At 51.8% G+C, this 22,583-nt stretch overlaps 7 protein-coding genes across 10 annotated transcripts in view; 3 read left to right on the forward strand and 4 right to left on the reverse strand.

Moving 5' to 3' along the window:
• The window catches only part of LOC308186965 (olfactory receptor 14C36-like), a 149,685-nt gene extending 144,184 nt beyond the window's left edge, over window positions 1-5,501 (reverse strand). Inside the window, exon 1 of the mRNA XM_080609114.1 lies at window positions 699-5,501. The gene's annotated coding sequence lies outside the window, so the exon portion shown is untranslated. The remainder of the gene's footprint in view (window positions 1-698) is intronic.
• Window positions 1-12,307, reverse strand: part of LOC308186994 (olfactory receptor 14C36-like) — a 43,076-nt gene extending 30,769 nt beyond the window's left edge. The window contains exon 1 of the mRNA XM_080609155.1: window positions 11,379-12,307. Within this exon, the coding sequence (XP_080465281.1) occupies window positions 11,379-12,125 (747 nt within the window). The 5' untranslated portion in view covers window positions 12,126-12,307. The remainder of the gene's footprint in view (window positions 1-11,378) is intronic.
• LOC308186971 (olfactory receptor 14C36-like) overlaps window positions 1-22,583 on the reverse strand; it is a 232,119-nt gene that overhangs the window by 146,639 nt on the left and 62,897 nt on the right. The gene's annotated exons all lie outside the window — the stretch shown is intronic.
• The window catches only part of LOC308186973 (olfactory receptor 14C36-like), a 152,049-nt gene that overhangs the window by 37,616 nt on the left and 91,850 nt on the right, over window positions 1-22,583 (forward strand). The gene's annotated exons all lie outside the window — the stretch shown is intronic.
• LOC308186967 (olfactory receptor 14C36-like) overlaps window positions 1-22,583 on the forward strand; it is an 86,134-nt gene that overhangs the window by 37,135 nt on the left and 26,416 nt on the right. Inside the window, exon 2 of one of the 2 annotated variants that reach the window (XR_013944406.1) lies at window positions 21,257-21,320. The exons of the other annotated variant lie outside the window; for it this stretch is intronic. The gene's annotated coding sequence lies outside the window, so the exon portion shown is untranslated. Of the gene's footprint in view, window positions 1-21,256; window positions 21,321-22,583 lie in introns of those variants that run through there. 2 annotated transcript variants of the gene reach the window in all.
• The window catches only part of LOC308186975 (olfactory receptor 14C36-like), a 131,879-nt gene that overhangs the window by 3,386 nt on the left and 105,910 nt on the right, over window positions 1-22,583 (reverse strand). The gene's annotated exons all lie outside the window — the stretch shown is intronic.
• Window positions 20,102-21,258, forward strand: LOC308186970 (olfactory receptor 14A16-like). The gene has a single exon (XM_080609121.1). It carries the CDS (start codon window positions 20,114-20,116, stop codon window positions 21,074-21,076), a length of 963 nt encoding a protein of 320 aa, XP_080465247.1. The 5' UTR covers window positions 20,102-20,113; the 3' UTR covers window positions 21,077-21,258.

The following is a 22,583-nucleotide window of genomic DNA, read 5'->3' on the forward strand; positions in this document are numbered from 1 at the left end:
GCAGAGCATTCCCACCCATCTCCTCCTTGTGGCCCACAAGCTGATCAGATCCATGGCCCCTCACATCCATCTCTGAATGCCATGGGACTGCACAGCAACCTCACTGTTCCTGCCCTGCTCCAAGGGAACAAGAACCTAACATTAAGGGTTGGGAGAGGGTCTGAAGGAGAGGAGGTTAATGCACAGGAGGACAGGATTTGGATGTTAGTTGTTCATGTTCAGCCAGTCTGTTCATCAGTGCTGGTCTCAGCTGTGCTGGCATCTCTTCGACTGCAGGACAATTGCACTAAGGAGGTTGTCCTGAGAAGAGCTTGAACACTGCTGAGAGCAGAGGAATCCAGGCTCCAAGTGCCCATCTCCAGACCCCTCACCCTGTCCCCATACTCCCCTTCCCCCAAGGACCCCGAGGGCTCACTCCATGGGCAGGTGAAACCCCCATCCCCAGGCAGCCTGGGAACAAGAGCAGCAGCAGCACGGCCAGGTGGAGAAGCCAGGAGGAATGGCAGCGTGCTGCTGCCAGGGGAGGCAAGGCCAGGGAGGGACAGACGGACACTCAGCACACCCTCCTGTGCTGCAGCTCTGCCTGCAGAGGAGGCAGCTCCTGCTCATTGCAAACGATCTGTGCTCACCTCAAGCCCGCAGACACCTCCCAAAGGCAGGGCACTGGCATAGGAGGGTTTGCAGCTCCTAAATATCACCTAGGATAAAGCCTGAGAGGACCACAGTGATGATGTTGGTGCAGTCTGTGGGCTGAGTTGTGGGAAGGGACCTTATGAAGTTCATTGATGACATATTGGTCCCTCACTGCAATGCTCCAGGAGTCTCAGTCTCCTGTACAATCCTGACAATCCATTACCCTGAAACCTGCCTCCCCTCCACTGCAGGATTCTTAAAGCAAAGCTTACAGAAAACGGCTTTCATTTCAGGTATCCCCTGCCTTGGTCTTTCTCTTGAAACATCCAACCATAAATGCCATTCTCTACAGCATCTTCTACACTTTGCTGGAGAAAGAGAGAGACAACTATCCAGAGATATGCTGTCAGGCATCGGATTTGCCAGCTGTAGATGACCCCTCTGGCAACCCCACCTGTATGGCCCTGCAGCCAGAGACGGACCTTGTCAAGGGCTGTGCACATTTCTCCTGCAGGCAGCTCTCAGCATCCTCCCACTGCCAACTGCCTCCAAGCCCTCTCTCCTTCTCTCCTGTCCCCGTGCCACCTGTGGTCAGAGCCCCCAGCCCTGCTGCGCTGTGCACAGGAGCTGCTCCTGGGCACAGCTGTCTCTCTGCACCAGGGCCCTCTTGCCACGAGCTCCCCTTGGACCCAGGAGCCTGGCCCAGCTCAGCAGCACAGCACCCGACCATGGCATCGCTTGCTCTGTGTCATTGGGCTCCGTCAAGGTGTCCCCAAGGCCTCAGGGCTGACGTCTCCCGAAGGCAGCAGGGTCTCTGCTGGGCTGTGGTGTCTGAAGCAGACTGAAGGCATCACCGACTGCTCCTTGCTGAATGTGGGAGAGATTGGTTTTCGAGGTGTGATTTGTGCTATTAAAGTTTGGTTGTCAAACATCTTGAGCTTTTAACTTGTCAGGCACTGAAGCACCACAGAGCTGTTGGCTCACTCCCACCACTCAAAATCTTATTTTTTGAAATATAGACAGTTTAAAGGCACAGGAAATGAAGACATAAGAATAACAGTAACAACAATAATAAATAATAATAAATTTTATTTTTATTGTGTGTAAAGCATGTGATGCAAAATGCAATTGCTCATCAACCACGGACCAACAGTCCCATTGAACCTGGCCATCCTGCATTTGGATCTCCTGTGCAGGTCCCTTGACCTTACTTTGGTTTAGGGCAATACAAGCTTTCAGAAGGATTAGGACTATTTTCTGCCCTTTCTCAAATATTCTTGAGCTGGGTTGCCCCATGTGATGACGACATCAATGTACTGGAGGTGTTCAGGAGCTTCCCCCTCTTCCAGGGCAGTCTGGATCAGCCCATGGCAAATGGTAGGGCTGTGTTTCTACCCCTGGCGCAGTCCATTCCAGGTGGACAGGACGCCCCTCCAACTGAAAGCAAAGTGCGGCCTTCACACTGCTGCCAAAGGGATAGAGAAAAATGCATTAGCAATATTAATTGTGGCAGAGCGCTTGGCTGCCTTTGACTGCAGTTCGTACTGAACGAAGTTCTAGCATGCCCAGCACAGCAGCACTCAGCAGTGGTGTGACTTCATTCAGGCACAGAAGTCCACCGTTCTCTTCCACTCACCATTAGAATTTTGCACTGTCCATATGGGACTACTAAAGGGTGAGCAAGTGTTGCTGATCACCCCTTGGCTCTGCAGTCAATGAACCAGCTCATGCATGGGAATCAGGGAGTCTCTGTTAGTGCAGTACTGCCTCAGGTGCACTGTTGTGGTAACGATTGGCACCTGCTGCCCATTGGCCATCAGCACCTGCACAGCAGAAGGGTCCTCTGAGAGAGTGGGCAAGGTAGACAACTGTTTGATGGTCTCCGTCTCTAAGGGAGTCATGCCCAAAGTCCATCCAGTAAACGTTTGGATCTTTGAAGTACACTCTCTTGATTTAGTCAGTGCCAAGGTTGCACAGAGCCTCCAGGCCAGTCCCAATGGGTTGCTTTTGCCACTCCTTCCCAGTTAGGCTCACTTCAGCCACCAGTACAGTTAACTCTTGGGTTTGACGTACCAGGCCAATACTCCTCAGAGTCCAATACACCCGATTGTCCCCTTCCTCCCCCTGGATGGAGGCTGGGCCCCTCTAGTCCTGCTCATAGTATTCATTACTCTGTTTGGAGGACTGTCTGCTAGAAACTGGAGCAGTAATTTTCTCAGAAGAACCACTTTTTTGCGAATGCTTTTCCTTGCACTTCATGTATCCCTGCCTCTAGGGTGGAGGTAGGGCAGATTTTTGCATCCTGTTTTCTTATGGCCTTTCCGTGGTCACACAGTTAAAACCACAGGGTGGCACATAGTATGCACGCACTATATCAACTTTCTTGAGCAGAGGGATGCTTACACCTGATAGCCGAGCTATTGGTTCGTGCAGGTGGGGAGGAACATGTATCCTCTTGTAGTTCTAGCATCTCATAAGAAAATTTCTCTCAACACGAGATGCAGGCCCATAGGGAAGAAGAGAGACTTTCATTGTAATGCTGTAGTTGGCTACATCCAACTACATCCGATTCATCCATGTGGGTTCCTCTTGGTCTTTCCAGGTCATTACTGCCAATGAGCTGGCATATGGTGATGGTGCCCTCTGTACAAACGTCTGCCACATGGGTCATGGGCACTCGACTTCATCTGGAACTTTGGACAGCTGTTTGTTGTCTAGGTCACTATCAATCAGCTTCAGCATGGCTAATTCCCTCAGGTACTGGATACCCCTCTCCATGTTGGTCCACTTTCCTGGTTGACATACAAGATCTTTCTTGAAGGGAGACCTTTCCTTGACGCCTGACAGGATTAAATTCCTTGTGCCCTTTTCCAATGGCTTTGTCAATCACTCCTTCTCTAGAGGGGGATCCCAGCTGCTTGGCTTCCCTGCCCTTTAATTCCAGGCTATTGGCCCTGTTCTCCCAGCACGGGGACAGCCAGGTGACAATGTGCTCACCAAGGTGATGGCTGAAATCTTTTCCCTTATCTCATAGCTTACCCTGGGAAAGGGATCACGTGGTTTCTGATGTTTAGGTGATTTCTTCTTCTTTGTCCTCCTGCTTCCATGGTGGCCCTTCTTTGGTGAAACCTGCCTTATCTTCTTCTTCCTCCTTTCTTGTCTGGGTAGGAGTTTCTTCACTTTCTAAAGAAAAACTGACTTCCGCACCCATTGTTTTCTCTTTAATAAAGAGGCAACCAATAGTGGCACAGGCTGGTTCTCTGGCCCAGCCATGGGGCCCATTTCAGGGGCTGGAGTGGCTGCAGGGCCCATCACAGGAGTTGTCCTGGCTGCAGGGCCTTTCAGAGGAGTTGGAGTGGCTGCAGTGCATATCGCAGTTTTTGGAGTGGCTCTAGGGCCTGTCACAAGGGTTGGTTTAAATTTAGACCCATCTCAGGGGGTGTGGTGCTTGAAGCAGACTGAAATCATCAGCGACTGCCCTTCTCTGTACACAGGAGAGATGAATTTTACAAGTGCGATTTGTGCTATTAGAGTGTGGTTGTCAAACATGTTGTCCTTTAACCTGGCAAGTAGCTCAGCACCACACAGCAGTTAGCTCACACCAACCCCCCAAATGCTTATGTGTTGAGATAAGGGCAGTTTAATGGACCGAAAGGGAAGAGAAATAATAATAACAGTAGCTTTTATGATGATGATGATGATGATGATGATGATGATGATGATATTTATTATTTTTATTATTGTTATGTACAAAGCAAGCTGTGCACAGTGCAATTGCTCATTACTTACTGATGTCCAGCCTGTCCCCAACTGGTAGAACATTGTGGTAACCACCTGCACCTGCTCTTCTTTGACCTTCAACGACTCCACAAATGGAAGGCTCCTCGCAGAGACTGGGCAAGGTAGACAACTCTTTAATATCCTCTGTCTCCAAGGCAGCTGTCCCAAAACCCCACCTGTAACCTTTTGGATCTTTGAAGTACCCCCCTCGTGGGGAAGTCTATGTCAAGGTTTCATAGATCAACATTCTTCTTCCTCCTTTCTTTTCTGGGTAGTAGTTCTTTTCCATTCTAAGGAGCCTGATTTTCACACCCATTGTTTTCTCCTGCATATAGAGGCAACGGATACTGGCACAGGTTGGCGCTGTGGCCTAGCAAGACCAGACCTGGGGGGTCTGGTCTAGTCCCCAGACTAGACCTGGGGCCTGTCCCAGGGGCTGGAGCGGCTGCAGGACATGTCAGAGGTGTTGGAGTAGCTGCAGGGCCTGTCACTGGGGTTGGACTGGCAGAGTGGAGAGGCATCAGTGAAATCCTGGCAATACCAGAGTGAGAGCCAGGTGGGGAAGAGAAGTGGCTGTCTGAAGCCTTCAGAGAGGTGTAGGACAGCACAGGAAAGCCTGCAGAGGAGAAGGCAGAGGGCTCTGACAAGAATGGAAGGCTGCAGCAGCACTGACATCTTTGTCTCTGCAGCCATGGCTTATGAGGAGACGTGTTATACTCATGGCACTGGGACCATGTATTTTCCTTTCAACCATGTGCAGACACTGGGAGGTGTCACACCATTGTCCTTCACATGATATTATGGGCATCGTCCCCTACCCCACAGACCCAGACCCCAGGAAGAGCCCTGAGTGAGACATGGGGTTGCAGGATCTGTCCTCCAGTGGCTGGCGTCAGGCCTTGGCCCTTCTGCTTCACCAAAACAAACCGAGACTTTTCTCAGCACAGTGCTTTGCCTGTCTGTAATCACAGCCTCCAGTTAGCTGCCCTAACAAGTCCCTGGGGAGGCTTTGTTAGTAACAGACTAGAATAGCCAACAGAGTGTATAGTGTACTCTAATACTACAGGATAGAGTAACCAACAGAGGTGAGACAGGTACTCTGAGATCATGAAAGGCATCAGAAAGCTGATCCCCATTAGATGACTGATATCGGGAGGTCAGGAGTATCCTGGCAAGGAGAGATGTGAGATTTGGGGGAGGGAAGAGGAAGGGAAGAGTAGCTTGGAAGCTTACTTTCTAGAGGTTAGAGGGTTCATGTAATGTTGATGCTTCTGTAACACTGACTTCAAACCGTCTTCTCTGTCCCTTACACTATTTTCAAGAGTAACAATAATCCCTCAACATAAACATTAGTCCACCACCCTGATAGGAATCCACTACTCTAATGCAGAAGTCAAAGTATCACTTCTAGGAAAACTCAGCCCATAGCCCCTTTCCCTTACCTTTCCTTTCTTGCTCACCCTAATCACTGCCCTTAACACTAACATTGAAATGCTCTATTTAAACCCAGACTTCCTGACAAACCTACACAAAACCCTTAACCATAGTGCATGCCCATACCCTAACCAGAGACCTGACTCCACAAGCAGAAATCCAAAAACACCCACTAAAACTTTGCTTAATCTCTAACCCAGAAAGTGAAAAACACGTAACGAGGGGGCTCTGTAGGTCAGCTACGTCTCCCCTAGGTCAGCTCTGCCTCAGGATCTCCTGCCCCAGCAGGAGGAATGGGACTGGGGCAGTGACGGGGAGGTCACTTCTGTCTCTGCAGCTGATAGGGCAGCAGCAGGAACGTGTCATGCAAAGGGACTGTGAGGTGCCTTGTGTCTGGAGGTGGCAGGTCACCCTTGGCTTCTCCCTGGGATGTGCACTTTGGGGCTGACATCTGCCAGTGGCCCTGCTAGGCCAGCAGAAGGCCCCTGCTTGGCATGCTGCCTGTGGGATCCCCTCTGCCTCCATCCCCAGGAGGACCCAGACAGAAAGAAGGCCCGCACAGGGGTTGTCCTGTCCCTTCTGCTTGAGGCCAGGACTGGACAGCAGGAGGCACAAGGCTTGGCTGTGTCTAGCCAAGAAGCTGCAAGGCCAGCAGCAGGCCCAGGCCTTGGAAGATGCTGGTGAGGTGACTTCTATGTGCTTGGCTGACAGGCCGCAAGGAGCCTGATGGGATGGGATGCCTGCTTCAGGAGTGGTTTCCACCCTGATGGAGCTTTCTTTGGTAGTAGGAAAGAGCAGGAGAGAAAAATCTGGCACAAAGTATACCTTGGAAGGGTGGCACTGGCCGCAAGGAGGAAAAAAATATCCCTCAAATGGTAGTACTGTGGTGTGAGAGGTCACCCAAAGAGTATCTATTATCAGACTCTAGCTTTGTGTTTCAAGGAAGAGCTGATGAGGGTTGACGAGACATGGGTGAGATGATGGAAAGTCCTGGATGAGAGCAAGGTGTTGAACAGAGATGGGTGTTTGCAGACTTCAAGGAAATAGGGCAAAGTGTGGGACAGCGTAGGAAAGTCTGGAGAGGACAAAGAGGTGGGTGCTGGGAAGAATGGAAGGCCCCAACAGCTCTGAGGTTTTTGTCCCCTTGGCTAGAGCTTCTGAGGAGATGAGATACATTGCAGTGCAGCCTCTTTGCTTCCTTGCAACCCTGTGCAGAGGCGGGGAGGTGTCATACCAGTGTTCTTTTCGTGGCATCACACTGCCCACCACATCATACAGACCCCAAGAAGAGCCCTGAGCCAGACGTGGGGGTGCAGGATCTCCCCTCCAGTAGCTGGTATCAGGTCTTGGCTCTTCTGCTTCATCAAAATATTTCTCAGCACAGCGCTTTGCCTGTCTGCAATCATGGCGTCCAATTATCTGCCCTAACAAGTCCCTGGGGAGGCTTTGTTAGTAACAACCATCAGTGGGGCCCATTAATACTCCAAGTCACTTCAACTTTTCCTTCTGACTTTACTTTCCCAATCGATTGCATCATTCTCCTCTCAGTACCTGAGCTTCATAAATTCAGCACCAAAATACACCGTGGAACTCATTAAAATGAAGAAACTCCTAACACTTCTTACATAGTATTGTTCAAGACTTCAAGACTTGCACAGCTAATTGGAGAGCTTTCATGGTGTAGTTTAGGTTTGAAGATTTCAAAGAACACCTAATATTTTTTTTTTCTCATCTTAAAGGATGCTTTTAGTTTAATTTCGGTTTGGAACATTTCAGTTCACTGATTTATATTGATCCAGGGTGTCTCCTTTGGGGAATTGCATAGATAGGAAAAGCAGACTCTTGAGATCTGACACTGCATGGACAACCACCCCAGCCCTGACATTTCTCCCGTTGTCTAATTGGTGCTTGCGTCACTTTTCCTTCCACCAGACTTTGGCACAGAAGTCTGCAGCTGGATGTTAGAGCTCCTTTGCACCAGCTCCCACCTGCTTTCCTTAGAGACCTGGCTGCACTCAGGTGCAGAAGGGTTTTTCCTATTTCCAGCCAAAGAACGTGAAAACATGCTGCAATTATCCAAAAAACAAAGCAAGCTCATCATGTATGCCTCCTGTGAAGTTTATCTTCACAAAAGAACGACTGTAGTAGTATTTTATAGTGATAGATAGGAAATTAAAAATGATAGTGTTATTTTTAATCCATATCATATGAATTCAATGAGAAATGATGAGGATCTTGGTAAGGAAACAATTAGACAGACTGCTGAGAGATGGGGAAGCTGAGCTGCTTCTATCTCAAAGCACAAAGCAGCAACTGGGTCAGTGAGAGCAGTCTGAATGATCAAAGAGTAAGGGGAGGGCAAACCAGGAGAATTATAGGAAGTGCGTAGATCCAGACAGGCAGCTGGAAAGCGGACATTCAACATGGACTGTTAAATCAAGACATGTGGATGTACCTGGAAGATGAGGGAGCACACCATGGTAGACTAATTGATGACAAAGCAAGTGCAGGTGAACTTCAGAATTTCTTCTCCTGCGATGAATATACATCCTAAAAATTCACGTCTTCATGGCAGAAACTACACTGTGTGACATTTCATGGAAGGGATTAAATTATTTGAAGTGATGAGTAGTAGCTCTATTAGTTAATTACTAAAAAAATTAATGGGTATTGAGGCAGAGTTTTGCTGTCTGACCATAAGCAACCAGGGAAAACCACCAGGGACCCCTTTGTATTTGAGGTACTTCCATGGACTGTCAGCTTTCAGAAAGGACCTGCAGGAGACCAGAGCCCCTTGAGGGATTCAGGTGGAGATAGACGGAGTTCCCAGGGCACCTCCACTGCCAGCAGTGGTCTTTGTCCCCGTAACTGCAGCCCAGTCCAGCACAGGAAACCTCTTCAAAGACAAACCCCTTCTACAGTGCACTCCTGGGATTAACTTAGATTTGAAATGGCCATTGGAAACCCATGATACTCTCCCTTAGTTCTACTAGACACTTGAACATCCATTTACTTTCCTGGGTCATCTTCCTCGGTCTTCTAGCAAAGTCAAGCTGAAAGACTCTTTCAGCTTTTTTCAGCTTTTCTTTTCAGCTCTTTTACTGGGGCCGGTCCTCTTTAATATCTTTATCGATGATCTGGATGAGGGCGTCCAGTGCACCCTCAGTAAGTTTGCAGATGACACCAAGCTAAGTGCGTGTGTCGATCTGCTCGAGGGCAGGAAGGCTCTGCAGGAGGATCTGGATAGGCTGGAGCGATGGGCTGAGGTCAACTGTATGAAGTTCAGCAAGGCCAAGTGCCGGGTCCTGCACCTGGGGCGCAACAACCCCAAGCAGAGCTACAGGCTGGGAGATGAGTGGCTGGAAAGCTGCCTGGCCGAGAGGGACCTGGGAGTATTGGTTGATAGTCGGCTGAATATGAGCCAGCAGTGTGCCCAGGTGGCCAAGAAGGCCAACAGCATCCTGGCCTGTATAAGAAGCAGTGTGGCCAGCAGGTCTAGGGAAGTGATTGTGCCCCTGTACTCGGCTCTGGTGAGGCCGCACCTTGAGTACTGTGTTCAGTTTTGGGCCCCTCGCTACAGGAAGGACATGGACATGCTCAAGCGAGTCCAGAGAAGGGCGACCAAGTTGGTGAGGGGTCTGGAGAACAAGTCTTACGAGGAGCGGCTGAGGGAGCTGGGCTTGTTCAGCCTGGAGAAGAGGAGGCTCAGGGGCGACCTTATCGCTCTCTACAGTTACCTTAAAGGAGGCTGTAAAGAGGTGGGGGTTGGTCTGTTCTCCTACGTGCCTGGTGACAGGATGAGGGGGAATGGGCGAAAGTTGCGCCAGGGGAGTTTTAGGTTGGATGTTAGGAAGTACTTTTTACCAAAAGGGTTATTAAGCATTGGAACGGGCTGCCCAGGGAGGTGGTGGAGTCACCATCCCTGGAGGTCTTTAAAAGACGTTTAGATGTAGAGCTTAGCGATATGGTTTAGTGGAGTACTTAGTGTTAGGTCGGAGGTTGGACTCGATGATCTTGAGGTCTCTTCCAACCTAGAAATCTGTGATACTGTGGTACTGTGATACTCAAGTACAGCACGCTTCAAATGGCTGAGCCAGAACATATCAGCTAGCCCCCGTTTGGAAATGGTCCCCATCCAACTAGGGTTTTGAAAGTGAAAAATGTGAAATGACCCGTCAGGTCAATGTGCAGAGGAAGGGAAAGTCACACATATTGTACTGGAGTGTCAGAAGGCAAAAAGCATTGCATTGTGCCTCAGAATAATCAAGGAGACCTAATCCAGTTCATCTGTGAGATAAAGCAGAGTGAAGGACATTGAGTTGTGTCCTAACATGAAGAAGGATGTACATCACTGGTGAAGGAAGCGTCTTTTCGCGCCATCACCAATGCAAATTACACAAAAACTACATCAAATAAAGGTAATGTTTCCAACCCTGGCCCTGTCACACCATGGGGCAGCGGAGGGACCTTTTTCAGTTTCAGCCTCTTTATCATAAAGGCATTGCCCTCTCCCTGCACACCACGGCGCAGAGCCTGGCCCTGGACGCTGCGTGAGCGCCGTGCAGGTCGTGGTAGGCTGCGGTGAGGGGAACGAATGCCCTGGGCCCCCTTCCTGCTCTGCCCAGGCCAGCAAGGGCCCCGAGCGGCCTCGTGTCCCCTGCCCCTGCAGCTCTGGGCTCCCTTCCCCAGCCCTGGCTCTGCAGCACCAAGCCCTGCTGGGAGCCCTCCCCTGCATGCTGCCACCGCTCCCTGACGCTGCTGGTGCCCTCTGCCGGGCACTGCCCAGCCCAGCCCAGACCCTGCCCACCTCTCCCCACTCCCCTGCCCTTGCCCGGTCACCCAGTTTTGGCCCTTTCCGCTTGTTCACTCTAAAGGCCTCTGAGACCTTTGTGCTGTGGCCTCGCTGTGTGTCCTGGCATTGCAGAGCTCCCATCAGCCCGGGCATCCTCTGGCTTAGCTTTACTGTGAAGACCCACTCGCTGCCCACCCAACACAAGGCACACGGCATCCCAGGAGAACCCTTAGGGTATCCTGGTGGTTCCCGATACCTCCCTGATGCCGCCAGCCCTGTCACATTTCAATCCCAGGAAGCCGCTTCTTGACTGGTCAGGGCCTCCAGGGGCACTGGGAATCCACCAGTGACGACTCAGTCCAGCCCTGATTCCCTCACCCCCCACCCCATGCCCTCATGCCCCTGTGTCCAGGTGGCACCCAAGCACAAGAGTGAGGCCTTGAGCCTGGCATTCCCTGAGCATCTTCTGCACTCCGCTTTGGGAAGAAGAGCCCTGAGCACTGAGGAACTTCACTTTTAGTACCAAGATGCCACAACAGAGGGCAGGTGTCATTTAGAAATAAACACATTCTCTAGGTCACACAGAGGGTTGGTCATCTGGAAAAGAGAAATGAAAACAAATATTTATCTGCAAACAGAATTTTAAAGAATACGTACCTAAAGGTCAAGAATTGCCTGAGATTAACTTGAATAAAACTAGAAAAGGGAGACAGCCAATTTATTGCTAAGTAAATATTACCACTAGAATCATTTTCTTCAGTGTGGCTTTCAGGTCCTGGTTCCTCATGCTGTAGATGAGGGGGTTCACTGCTGGAGGTACTACCACATATAAAACTGCCACCAGCAGGTCCAGGGATGGGGAAGAGATGGAGGGGGGCTTCAGGTAGGCTAACATGGCAGTGCAGAGAAAGAGGGAGACCACAGCCAGGTGAGGGAGGCACATGGAAAAGGCTTTGTGCCGGCCCTGCTCAGAGGGCATCCTCAGCACGGCTCTGAGGATCTGCACATAGGACACCACAATGAAAACAAAACAGCCAAATGCTAAAGAAAAACTAAATACAAGTGCCCCAAATTCCCTGAGGTAGGTGTCTGAGCAGGAGAGCTTGAGGATCTGGGAAATTTCACAGAAGAACTGGTCCACAGCATTGCCTTGGCAGAGGGGCAGGGAAAAGGTAGTGGCCGTGTGCAGGACAGCATTGAGAAAGCCACTGCCCCAGGCAGCTGCTGCCATCTGGGCACAAGCTCTGCTGCCCACGAGGCTCCCGTAGTGCAGGGGCTTGCAGATGGCAACGTAGCGGTCATAGGACATGACAGTAAGAGTATAATATTCTGCTGATATGAAGAAGAGAAAGAAAAAGACCTGAGCAGCACATCCTTGATAGGAGATGGCCCTGGTGTCCCAGAGGGCATTGGCCATGGCTTTGGGGAGAGTGGTGGAGATGCAGCCCAGGTCGAGGAGGGCGAGGTTGAGAAGGAAGAAGTACATGGGGGTGTGGAGGCGGTGGTCGCAGGCTACGGCGGTGAGGATGAGGCCGTTGCCCAGGAGGGCAGCCAGATGCCCAGGAAGAGCCCGAAGTGCAGGAGCTGCAGCTCGCGCATGTCTGCGAATGCCAGCAGGAGGAACTCGCTCACAGAGCTGCTGTTGGGCATTTGCTGGTTCTGGGCATGGGGTCCTGCCAAAGGAACTGCAATACAGCAATAACATACCACAGTGATCTGAGAAAACCATTCCCATTTCTCAATTAACTCCCTCAAAGCACTTGCCCAATTGCATGCAGACAGTTGGCAGATCCCTTTCCTGCATTGGTTTCAGCTGCACTCTGCTGGCATTTCTTTGACTGCTGGACAATTCCGCTACGGAGGTTCTCCTGAGAAGAACTTGAAGACTGTTGAGTGCAGAGGAATCCAGGCTCCAAGTGTCCATCTCCAGACCCCTCACCCTGTCCCTGTACTGCCCTTCCCCCAAGCACCCCGAGGGTTCACTCCAAGGGCAGGTGAAACCCCCATCCCCAGGCAGCCTGGGAACAAGAGCAGCAGCAGCACGGCCAGGTGGAGAAGCCAGGAGGAATGGCAGCGTGCTGCTGCCAGGGGAGGCAAGGCCAGGGAGGGACAGACGGACACTCAGCACACCCTCCTGTGCTGCAGCTCTGCCTGCAGAGGAGGCAGCTCCTGCTGGGGACAGCGGGGGCTTGAGGGCAGAGGCTGTGCTGGTGGCAGAGGAGAGCAGGGGGTGTCCCAGGGAAGGTGCCTGCCCTGCAGGGGATGGCTGGGAGGTGCCTGAGCCCTCCCTCGCACAGCATTTCTGGCAGCAGCTCCCTCTCACCGCCTGCTCATGTCCCTGCTGCCTGCCCGTGTCCCTGCTGCGAGCCGCTTCTGTGTCCCCACGTCTCCTCCCTGTCCATGCTCACAGACCCATCCCACAAGCTGTGTGCTCAGATTCACTCAGATTCCCCTCCACTGCAGGAATCTGAAAGCAGAGAATCCAAAAAAGCCTTTCCCTTCAGATAAACCAAGCCTCTGTCTTCCCTTCGAAATTTCCTCTTGTAAATGCCATTCTCTACAGCTTCTTCTACACTTTGCTAGAGAAACAGAGAGACAACTATCCCGACAGATGGCATCAGGAATCAGATGTGCCAGCTGTAGAAGACCCTTCTGGCAACTGTAGCCGCATGGCCCTGCTGCCAGAGACTTACCTTGTCAAGGGCTGTGCAGATTTCTCCTGCAGGCAGCTCTCAGCATCCTCCCACTGCCAACTGCCTCCAAGCCCTCTCTCCTTCTCTCCTCTCCCCGTGCCAGCTGCGGTCAGAGCCCCCAGCCCTGCTGCGCTGTGCACAGGAGCTGCTCCTGGCCACAGCTGTCTCTCTGCACCAGGGCCCTCTTGCCACGAGCTCTCTCTGTCCCACGAGCCCGGCCCAGCTCAGCACCACACGCCCAGCCCAAGGCATTGGAATCCCCCCTCGGGGGGCTTTGGTGATGATCCCACGAACCTCAGGCACTGAGAGACAATTGAAGACATCTCTCAACAAGTCCAAGTCAGAGGCAAGTTTCCTGCAGTGTCCCCCTGAGGGCCAGCACTGACACAGCCTCCCTTGGAGCTCGTTAGAGCAGAGCATTGGAGGCAGTGAGGACAACTACAGAAAGACAATGTGAAGGTGACCCTGATGTCACTTTTCCAAACTGGATGTGTTTCACCAAGCACAAGGGCCAGGCCTTGACCCCCAGCCCCTGGGAAGGGAGATCCTTTCCCTTCACACACTGCTCAGGGCTCTTCGTGGGGCAGGAGGAGATGGGGATGTGCATGGCCAAGTGCAGCAGAATGGTACGAGCCCTGCCTGGTTCATGGGTGGGGCGAGGAGGCAATGAGGCCCTGGTGCTTTACCGAGAAGCTGTCTCCTCGTAGGCCTCAGTGGCAGAGACAACAGCCAGAGCCATGGACACAAAGACCTGGGTCCTGTTGGGACTTTCAGCCTTCCTACATCCCTTGCTCCTCTCCACACCAGGCTGTCCTAGGGACTCCCACACCTGTACCTCTTTCTCTGCTGGCTGTAGTCCCTTGTCCGTGTGGTGTCTCACCGGATCTGAGCTGAGTCTGATACCTCAGATCTTCTTGGTGGCCTTGCTCCTCGTAAGGCAGCCCTGGTGGAACTTGGCCTGGTTCCTGGTGAGCAGCACCACTGATCGTATGGCATCCCTCGTGGTGCCCTGCTTCTCCTGGGCCAGCACTGACATAGCCTTTGTTGGAGCTCGTTGGAACAGAACACTGGAGGCAGTGAGGACAAGGAGACAAAGGAAATGTGAATGTAACCGTGATGTGTAGGAAAACCGGATGTGTTTCACCAAGCAGAAGGGCCCAGAGAAGGAAAACCAGGTAAGGGGCAGTGGTGACAGCACCCGAGAAGGGCAGCGTTGATGGAACCAGAGCTGGCCTCAGCATACAACAATGCAACACCACACACCGCCTCTTTTGTTGTGAAGGACTGTGATGACAGATGGAGCCCAAATTCATGGACTGACTGAACTCAACAGACATTTTAGAGGGATGGCTTTTCCACTATTTGAGCAGACCCATCAGTGAACAGGATATTCTGTGATCTTCCGGGAGTTTATCAGAGAGACCTCTTCTACATTAGTCACCTCCTCCTCTGGTGACATTTCCAAGTCCCTGCCCTCTGGACAGTCCATGATCACTTCCAAGACTCCAAGACTGGGGTTTCCTGTCGGAGCCTGCTGTGTAATCAGTGCAACCCGCTCACTCTGTGGAGCAGAAGGTGCATGATGTGTAGAAGGAACCCTCCCTTGGAACTTCCAACCCAGTGCCAGCCGTCAGGGTGCCAAGAGGAGCTGTGCTTCAGTATGAACCAATTCCATAGCAGCCCCAACCCCTTCATATGCTGCCAACATCACTTTTCAGGCAAAGTATAGTGGGCCTTGCATCCTCACTATCCCTGACTCCACAACCCTAGGGGTCAACCTCACATCTCCCCCGGTACATTGTGCCAGAGGCTCCAGGCAGGGCGATTCTCCTGAGGTGCCGTGTAGAGCACAAGTTTTACATCCTGTCCTGCTCCGACTCGCCCCAGAGCTACAGCAGGAACTATCTTCCATTGAATTTGTTCAAAGGATTGTCATTGTTCTGGGCCTGTAGTGGGTTTACGTGGCAAGGTTTTGGTAGTGGGGGAGCCATAGGGGTGGCTTCTACAAGAAGAATCCAGAAGCTGCCCCATGTCAGATAAGGGCCCCGACACCGGCCAGACCTGAGCCAATAAGTGATGTTGTTTGCACCTCTGTGAGAGCATATTTAAGAAAGGGGAAAAAGTGCTGGGGAATAGCATCTGGGAGAGAGAGAGGAGTGAGAAACAGCCTTGCAGACACCAAGGTCAGTGAAGAAGGAGGGGGAGAGGTGCTCCAGGAGCCGGAGCAGAAGTCCTCTGTGGCCGGTGGTGAGGTCCATGGTGAAGCAGGCTGTCCCCGGCAGCCCGTGGTGTACCACAGTGGAGTAGGTTTTTAGGGTATGCTGTGCACCGGTGCCCACTAGAGCCTTATATCTTCTGTGGGTCTTATGTGCCAGGCCATGGAATCCTCAAAGTCCAATAAGCCCGATTGTCCCTACCCTCCCTGTGGCTGGAGGCCAGGTGCCTCTAGTCCTGCTCATAGTATTCATTCATTAGGTTAGATGAGGCCCTGAGCAACCGGATCTAGTGGGTGGTGACCCTGCCTATGACAGGGGGTTTGAAACTTGAAGATCTTTGAGGTCCCTTCCAACACAAACCATTCTATGATTCTATGACTACTCTGTCTGGCGGACTGCCTGATAGAAACTGGAACAGCAATTTTCTCAGAAGAACCCCTTTTTGTGATTGCATTTCCTTGCAATTCATGGACTCGTGCCTCTAGGATGGAGGTAGATTTTCCATCCCATTTTCTCATGTCCTCTCCGTGGCAGAACCACATGTTGGCACATGGTGTGTACCCACTCATTTCTCTTTCTTGAGCAACGTTCTTTTACTTACACCCGGCTGCTTACATATTGGTTTCTACAGGTAGGGAGAAAGATGCATTCTCTTGTTCTTCCTGGACCTCTTGAGAAAGTTTATCCACAGCTAAAATGCAGGCCCATGAGGAAGAAGAGAGACTTCCTTCATACTGCCAGTGTTGGCTAGCTGATTCATCCACTCTGGGTTTCTCTTGGCCTTTCCAGGTCATTTCTGCCAATGAGATGGCATATGATGATCCATGGTGCATGGATGCACATGGTGCACCACTCTATACAAACTTCCACCACATAGATCATGTACACTTTACTTCATCAGGATCTTTGGATAATTGTTCATTGGCTAGGTTTTTATATATCACCTCCAGCATGACTAATTCCATCGGGCACCAGATACCCAACTCCACTGTCGTCCACTTGCCTGGTTGACATACAAGATCTTCCTTCAGGGGTTACCTTTCCTTCACACCTGACAGGAGTATGTTCCTTCTGCCCATTTTCCAATTGTTTGTCAGTCACCCCTTCCCTAGAGGGGGATCCCAGCTGCTTTGCATCCCTGCCCTCTAATTCCAGGCTATTGGCCCCTTTCTCCCAGCAGCCAGGTGGCAATGTGCTCACTTAGATGATGGCTGAAATCTTTCCACAAATCTCCTAGCTCACCCTGGAATAGAGATGCTGTGGTTACTGATGTTGTTATGATCTCTTTCTCTTTGCCCTTCTGCTTCCAGGATGGCCCAACTTTACCGTAACATTCCACGTCTTCTTCCTCCTTTCTTGTCTGGGTAGGAGTTTCTTTCCTTTTTAAAAACCCTGACTTTCACATACATTGTTTTCTCTCACATATAGGAGCAATCAATAGTGGCACAGGTTGGTTCTCTGGCCCAGACCTGAAGCCCATCACAGCCGTTGGAGTGGCTGCAGGGCCTGTTGCAGGAGTTGCTGGGGCTGCAGGGCCCATCACAGGACTTGTTCAGGCTGCATGGCCTGTTGCAGGGGTTTGGAGTGGTTGCACGGCCCATTGTAGGAGTTGCTGTGGCTGCAAGGCCATTAAGAGGAGTTGCAGCGGCTGTGGGGCCTGTCACAAGGGTTGGAGTGGCACTGACTGCAGCTCAGTAAGCACAGGCCAAGTTGCACATTGCAGTGATTTGTGTCTCTTTGGAATTGCCAGGCTGATGACAACCCTTTTTCAAGCATTTCACCATTTTTTCTAGAATTCTGCACTTGTTCAGGAGTGAAGTTCCAAAGCACTGGAGGTGCCCACTGATCAAGGTGCCTGCTCGTATCCTCCCACAATCCCTGCCACTCTTAGCTCTCCTGCCTTGGGGCAGATCTCTGGAGGGCATTAATAATAAGTTGGTTAATGTTAAACAAAGCCTGAAACACATTCAGGAGACATCACAATGGGAACATGCTGGTTTGACCATCCCAAGGATATTCAAAGCTTTGAAGAGCTAGCGTAATTATCCTGGAGGAGAAGGAGGAGGTGAAGTAGAAATGGAGAGTGAAGAAGTGGAGAAAAGTGTCCCCCCATTGCCCTCTTGGTGTCCCTATCTACCAGCTCTGGGGGCTGAGTACCAGGGGAACAAATGGTCCAGCTGATAAAGACTGAGGCAAAGAAGTCATTAAGTAACTCAGCCTTTTCCTCATCACTTCTCACTAGGCTTCCTCCCACATCCAATAAAGGTCGAAGACACTTCTTAATCTTCCTTTTTAATTTTTTATTTATTAGAAAACTTTTTTACTGTCTTAGAAACTAATAGCCAGACTGAGTGAGACTAGAGCTTTAGCCCTTCTAACTTTGCCTTGCACAGCCTCACAACATTTAGGACACCGCTCCAGGCAAAAAGAGAGCATGTGTGACAAGGAAACAGAGAAAAGCTGGGACCTAGCAGCCTTCCATCCCCTACCATTCTGTGACTCTGTGCTGCAGTTCCATTCAGCTGGTAACTCCGTTATTATCCAAACTTCGCTGCAGCACCTGATGCTGCTGTCTTGTCAAATATAGCACAATTACGGTGAGTCATCTGCATATAGACATTAACAGCTGACAGAATGGAGCATCTGTCTAGGGGCAAATTGAGAAACTGCATGAATTTGCCTAGAGAAATCTCTTGACAGTCGCAGGAAGAATGAGGTTGTGCAATGGAGGAAGAGCAACCCCACACATGAGGGCAGACTGGGACCCTGCTGAGTGAGCAGTGCCCAGGAGGAGGAGGGCCTGGGCACCACGAGGGATGCCATACGAGCAGTGGGGCTGCTCACCAGGAACCAGGCCAGCTTCCTACAGAGCTGCCTTATGAGGAGCATGGCCACCAAGAAGATCTGAGTTATCAGACTCAGCTCAGATCTGGTGAGACACCACAAGGAAAAATGTCTACATCCTTCAGGAAAGATGTGCAGCTTTGAGAGTGCCTAGGTTAGCCTGTTGTGGAGAGCAGTAAGGGCTGTGACAAGGCTGAAAGTCCCAACAGGACCCAGGGCTTTGTGTCCATGGCTCTGGCTGTTTTCTCTGCCACCGAGGCCTAGGAGGAGACAGCTTATCGGTAAAGAACCAGGGCCTCATTGCCTCCTCGCCAGTGTCACCTTCACACTGCCTTTGTCTTCTTGTCGTCACTGCCTCCAATGCTCTGCTCTAACGAGCTCCAAGGGAGGCTGTGTCAGGGCTGGCCCTCAGGGGGACACTGCAGGAAACTTGCCTCTGACTTGGACTTGTTGAGAGATGTCTTCAATTGTCTCTCAGTGCCTGAGCTTCGTGGGCTCCTCAGCAGAGCCCCCCGAGGGGGGATTCCAATGCCTTGGGCTGGGCGTGTGGTGCTGAGCTGGGCCGGGCTCGTGGGACAGAGAGAGCTCGTGGCAAGAGGGCCCTGGTGCAGAGAGACAGCTGTGGCCAGGAGCAGCTCCTGTGCACAGTGCAGCAGGGCTGGGGGCTCTGACCGCAGCTGGCACGGGGAGAGGAGAGAAGGAGAGAGGGCTTGGAGGCAGTTGGCAGTGGGAGGATGCTGAGAGCTGCCTGCAGGAGAAATGTGCACAGCCCTTGACAAGGGAAATCTCTGGCTGCAGGGCCATGCAGCTGCACGTCCTGGAAGGGTCTCGTGCTGGGTCTTGTTCCTGGGAGGGCAGTGGGCAATGCAGTAGGCTCTGGGAGTCGTGCTGGATGGCACTGCGAGGTGAGGAAGTCTGGCAGAAGCCCCTTGGAGTGTCATAATCCAGCTGCCCCTGGTCAGCCAAGAGTGGGTGGCCAAGCCTCCTTCAGACACTGCAGGGGATGCAGACAGTATATTGGGACGCCCCAGCTTGCGGATATTCATGTCTGTCTGTGGGGTGTTCTTCTGGGCTGGAGGCTGCTCTCCAGCAGGATGCAGCTCTCTCATGCCATCCTTGTGTTATCCAGGATCCCCGAGGAGGAGACACCTCCGTGCTAAGGCCATGTCCGTGCTGCTGGATGGCTGTCTGTGGGCAGCTGGAGTGAGGCCTCTGCAGCCCTGTCTAGGAGGGAAGAGCTGAGATCCTGCTCAGGCACCAAGAGACAAGGTGAGAATTCTGTCCAGATGAACTGGGACTGGGGCTTCTCTGCTTTAAGCAGTCTCCACTATATTGGGAAACACAAGAGTGTGATCACTGTCCTAAGCATAGGAATATTTGCCTTGCTGTACATTGGTTGCATGAGTTCTTTGGAACAACACTGCAAAGTTTATAGATCTCATAAGTGGATTGAACTTGAGTTTCCCCTATGTTCCTGCTACCAGCCTGCTGCACAGCAGGAAGGACTGCTCTGGAGCCCACAGCAGTCCCTGCTCCCAGTGCCATTCTCAGACAGCACCAGCCGCAGCTCAAGCAGGAGAGCTGCAGAAAGGTACTCCTGCAAAGAGAGAGGGTTGGATGAGACTGCTGTAAGAACTGCAACAGGTTTTCCTCAGAGAAGTCTGTTCTAACTTTTTTCTGCCTTCTCCTTTTCAACAGACAACAGTGTCCAGAGTAAGCAAATGGCCAACAGCAGCTCTGTGAGCGAGTTCCTCCTGCTGGCATTCGCAGACACGCGGGAGCTGCAGCTCCTGCACTTCGGGCTCTTCCTGGGCATCTACCTGGCTGCCCTCCTGGGCAACGGCCTCATCCTCACCGCCGTAGCCTGCGACCACCACCTCCACACCCCCATGGACTTCTTCCTCCTCAACCTCGCCCTCCTCGACCTGGGCTGCATCTCCACCACTCTCCCCAAAGCCATGGCCAATGCCCTCTGGGACACCAGGGCCATCTCCTATAAAGGGTGTGCTGCCCAGGTCTTTCTGTTTGTATTTTTGATGTCAGCTGAATATTCCCTTCTCACCATCATGTCCTACGACCGCTACGTTGCCATCTGCAAGCCCCTGCACTACGGGAGCCTCGTGGGCAGCAGAGCTTGTGCCCAGATGGCAGCAGCTGCCTGGGGCAGTGGCTTTCTCAATGCTGTCCTGCACACGGCCACTACATTTTCCCTGCCCCTCTGCCAAGGCAATGCTGTGGACCAGTTCTTCTGTGAAATCCCCCAGATCCTCAAGCTCTCCTGCTCAGATGCCTACCTCAGGGAAGTTGGGGCACTTGTGTGTAGTGTTTCTTTATTTTTTGGCTGCTTTGTTTTCATTGTGCTGTCCTATGTGCTGATCTTCAGGGCAGTGCTGAGGATGCCCTCTGAGCAGGGCCGGCACAAAGCCTTTTCCACGTGCCTCCCTCACCTGGCTGTGGTCTCCCTGTTTGTCAGCACCGTCATGTTTGCCTACCTAAAGCCCCGCTCCATCTCTTCCCCATCCCTGGACCCGCTGGTGGCAGTTCTGTACTCAGTGGTGCCTCCAGCACTGAACCCCCTCATCTACAGCATGAGGAACAAGGAGCTCAAGGATGTGCTCTGGAAATTGATGACTAGATGTTTTTCAGAAGCAATACATTTCCATTCTACGTCTGCAGATGACTAATAATATCAATGACTACAAGAATATTATTAACTAATATTATATATATAATTATTTTTTTGTTTCTCTATTTATGAATGTTTTCATTACAGGACTTTGTTTTAATGCGGCTAAAGTTGCCCATTAAATTGATACGATTCATCTCATTTCTTCTACAGTGTGTACCTTTCGAGTATAGCTCAGAGATTCTGTATATGAGGAGCCAGGCCCTCTGTGAATTGAAATAAAAGAAAGGAGCCTGCACTGCCTTGCTTGTGTGACGTCCTTCCTGTGAGAGCTGCTCTGGCTCTGCAGGGACAGTGCCATGTGCAGGGCTGCAGAGGAAAAGAGTCCCATCCCAGCAGCACGGCCAGGGAGCACCAGCGCTTGGGGCATGCAGAGCTGCTCTCTTGCCACTGCCCCCCTCTGGTGCTGAGCCCTGCTGGTGGGGTCAGGCCCGGCTGCTCCTGTAGCTTGGTGCCAGTGCTGCTGTGGGGCTGTGCTGGGACTGCAGGCAGGGACAGGCAGTGGGCACGGCAGTGGCACAGCCGGCCTGCGCTGCAGCACTTCCCTCCTAAGGGGGGATCTCCTCCGAGGTGGACTCACCACAGCTCAAGGGCTCAGTCTGCGGTGAGCAGGCAGTGGAGAGCTCTGCAGCCCCAGGGCACGCAGCAGCCCCAGCCAAGGAGTCTGGCGAGTGATTTTACTGCAAGGTCCCTCCTGCCCTAGCACCTCCCAGAACTGGCACGGCACTGGCTCCTGTGTGTCAGAGAGGCTGGGAGCCCAGGAGCTGTGCCATGGGCTGGAAGGATCACAACCAGATCTCTTTTACCTGGGCAGATTCTGGCCCAAAGAGGGGGTGTTTTGTAGGTGTGGTATTACAAGGGCAGTGGTGCCTCAGAAGCTCCAAGTCCAGTAGGAAGCTAATGGCTGTTAAGTGGCCTGTGAGGTGACTTTTTTCCGAAGCAGATGACAGGTCATCCCTTGGCTCCTGGCTGGAATCTGTGCCTTTAGGCTCACATCTGCTGGTCTCCATGATAGGCCAGCAGATGCATCTGCTCTGCACACAGTTTGTGAGATCCTCTCTTCCTAAGTACCTTGTAGACCCCATAGAGGAAGAGGTCTTGGATTGGGGTTGTCATGTTAGAGGTATTCGCTTTTGCCTGAACTCATCCTTCAGGGCTGCTTTTGTGGTGGTGCAGAGCTGCTGGGCACATTGTGCAGGGTGCTCCTACAGCCTTTGTGTCCTTCTCCGTGGTGGCTTGGGAGCTGCTCCTTTCTCAGGAGCAGAGTAGCCAACCGAGGTGAGACAGATACTCTGAGTTCATGAAAGCCATCAGAAAGCTGCCCCTAAGAAGATGACTGATATGGGGAAGTCAGGAGAAGCCTGGCCAGGAGAGATGTTTGATCTGGGGGAGGGAAGAGGAGCTTGGCCAGCAGAAGCTAATGATTTTGGAGAGGTAAGAATGCTCAGGTAATGTCGATCCCACCATAACGCAGACTTAAAGCAGTCATGTGAGGCCCTTACCCT

Source organism: Anser brachyrhynchus (assembly GCF_964034855.1).
Source record: "Anser brachyrhynchus genome assembly, contig: SCAFFOLD_56, whole genome shotgun sequence".
NCBI lineage: Eukaryota > Metazoa > Chordata > Aves > Anseriformes > Anatidae > Anser > Anser brachyrhynchus.

Coding starts and splice junctions, on each gene's coding strand:
- LOC308186970 (XM_080609121.1), top strand. CDS start 20,114: ATGGCCAACAGCAGCTCTGTGAGCGAGTTCCTCCTGCTGGCATTCGCA.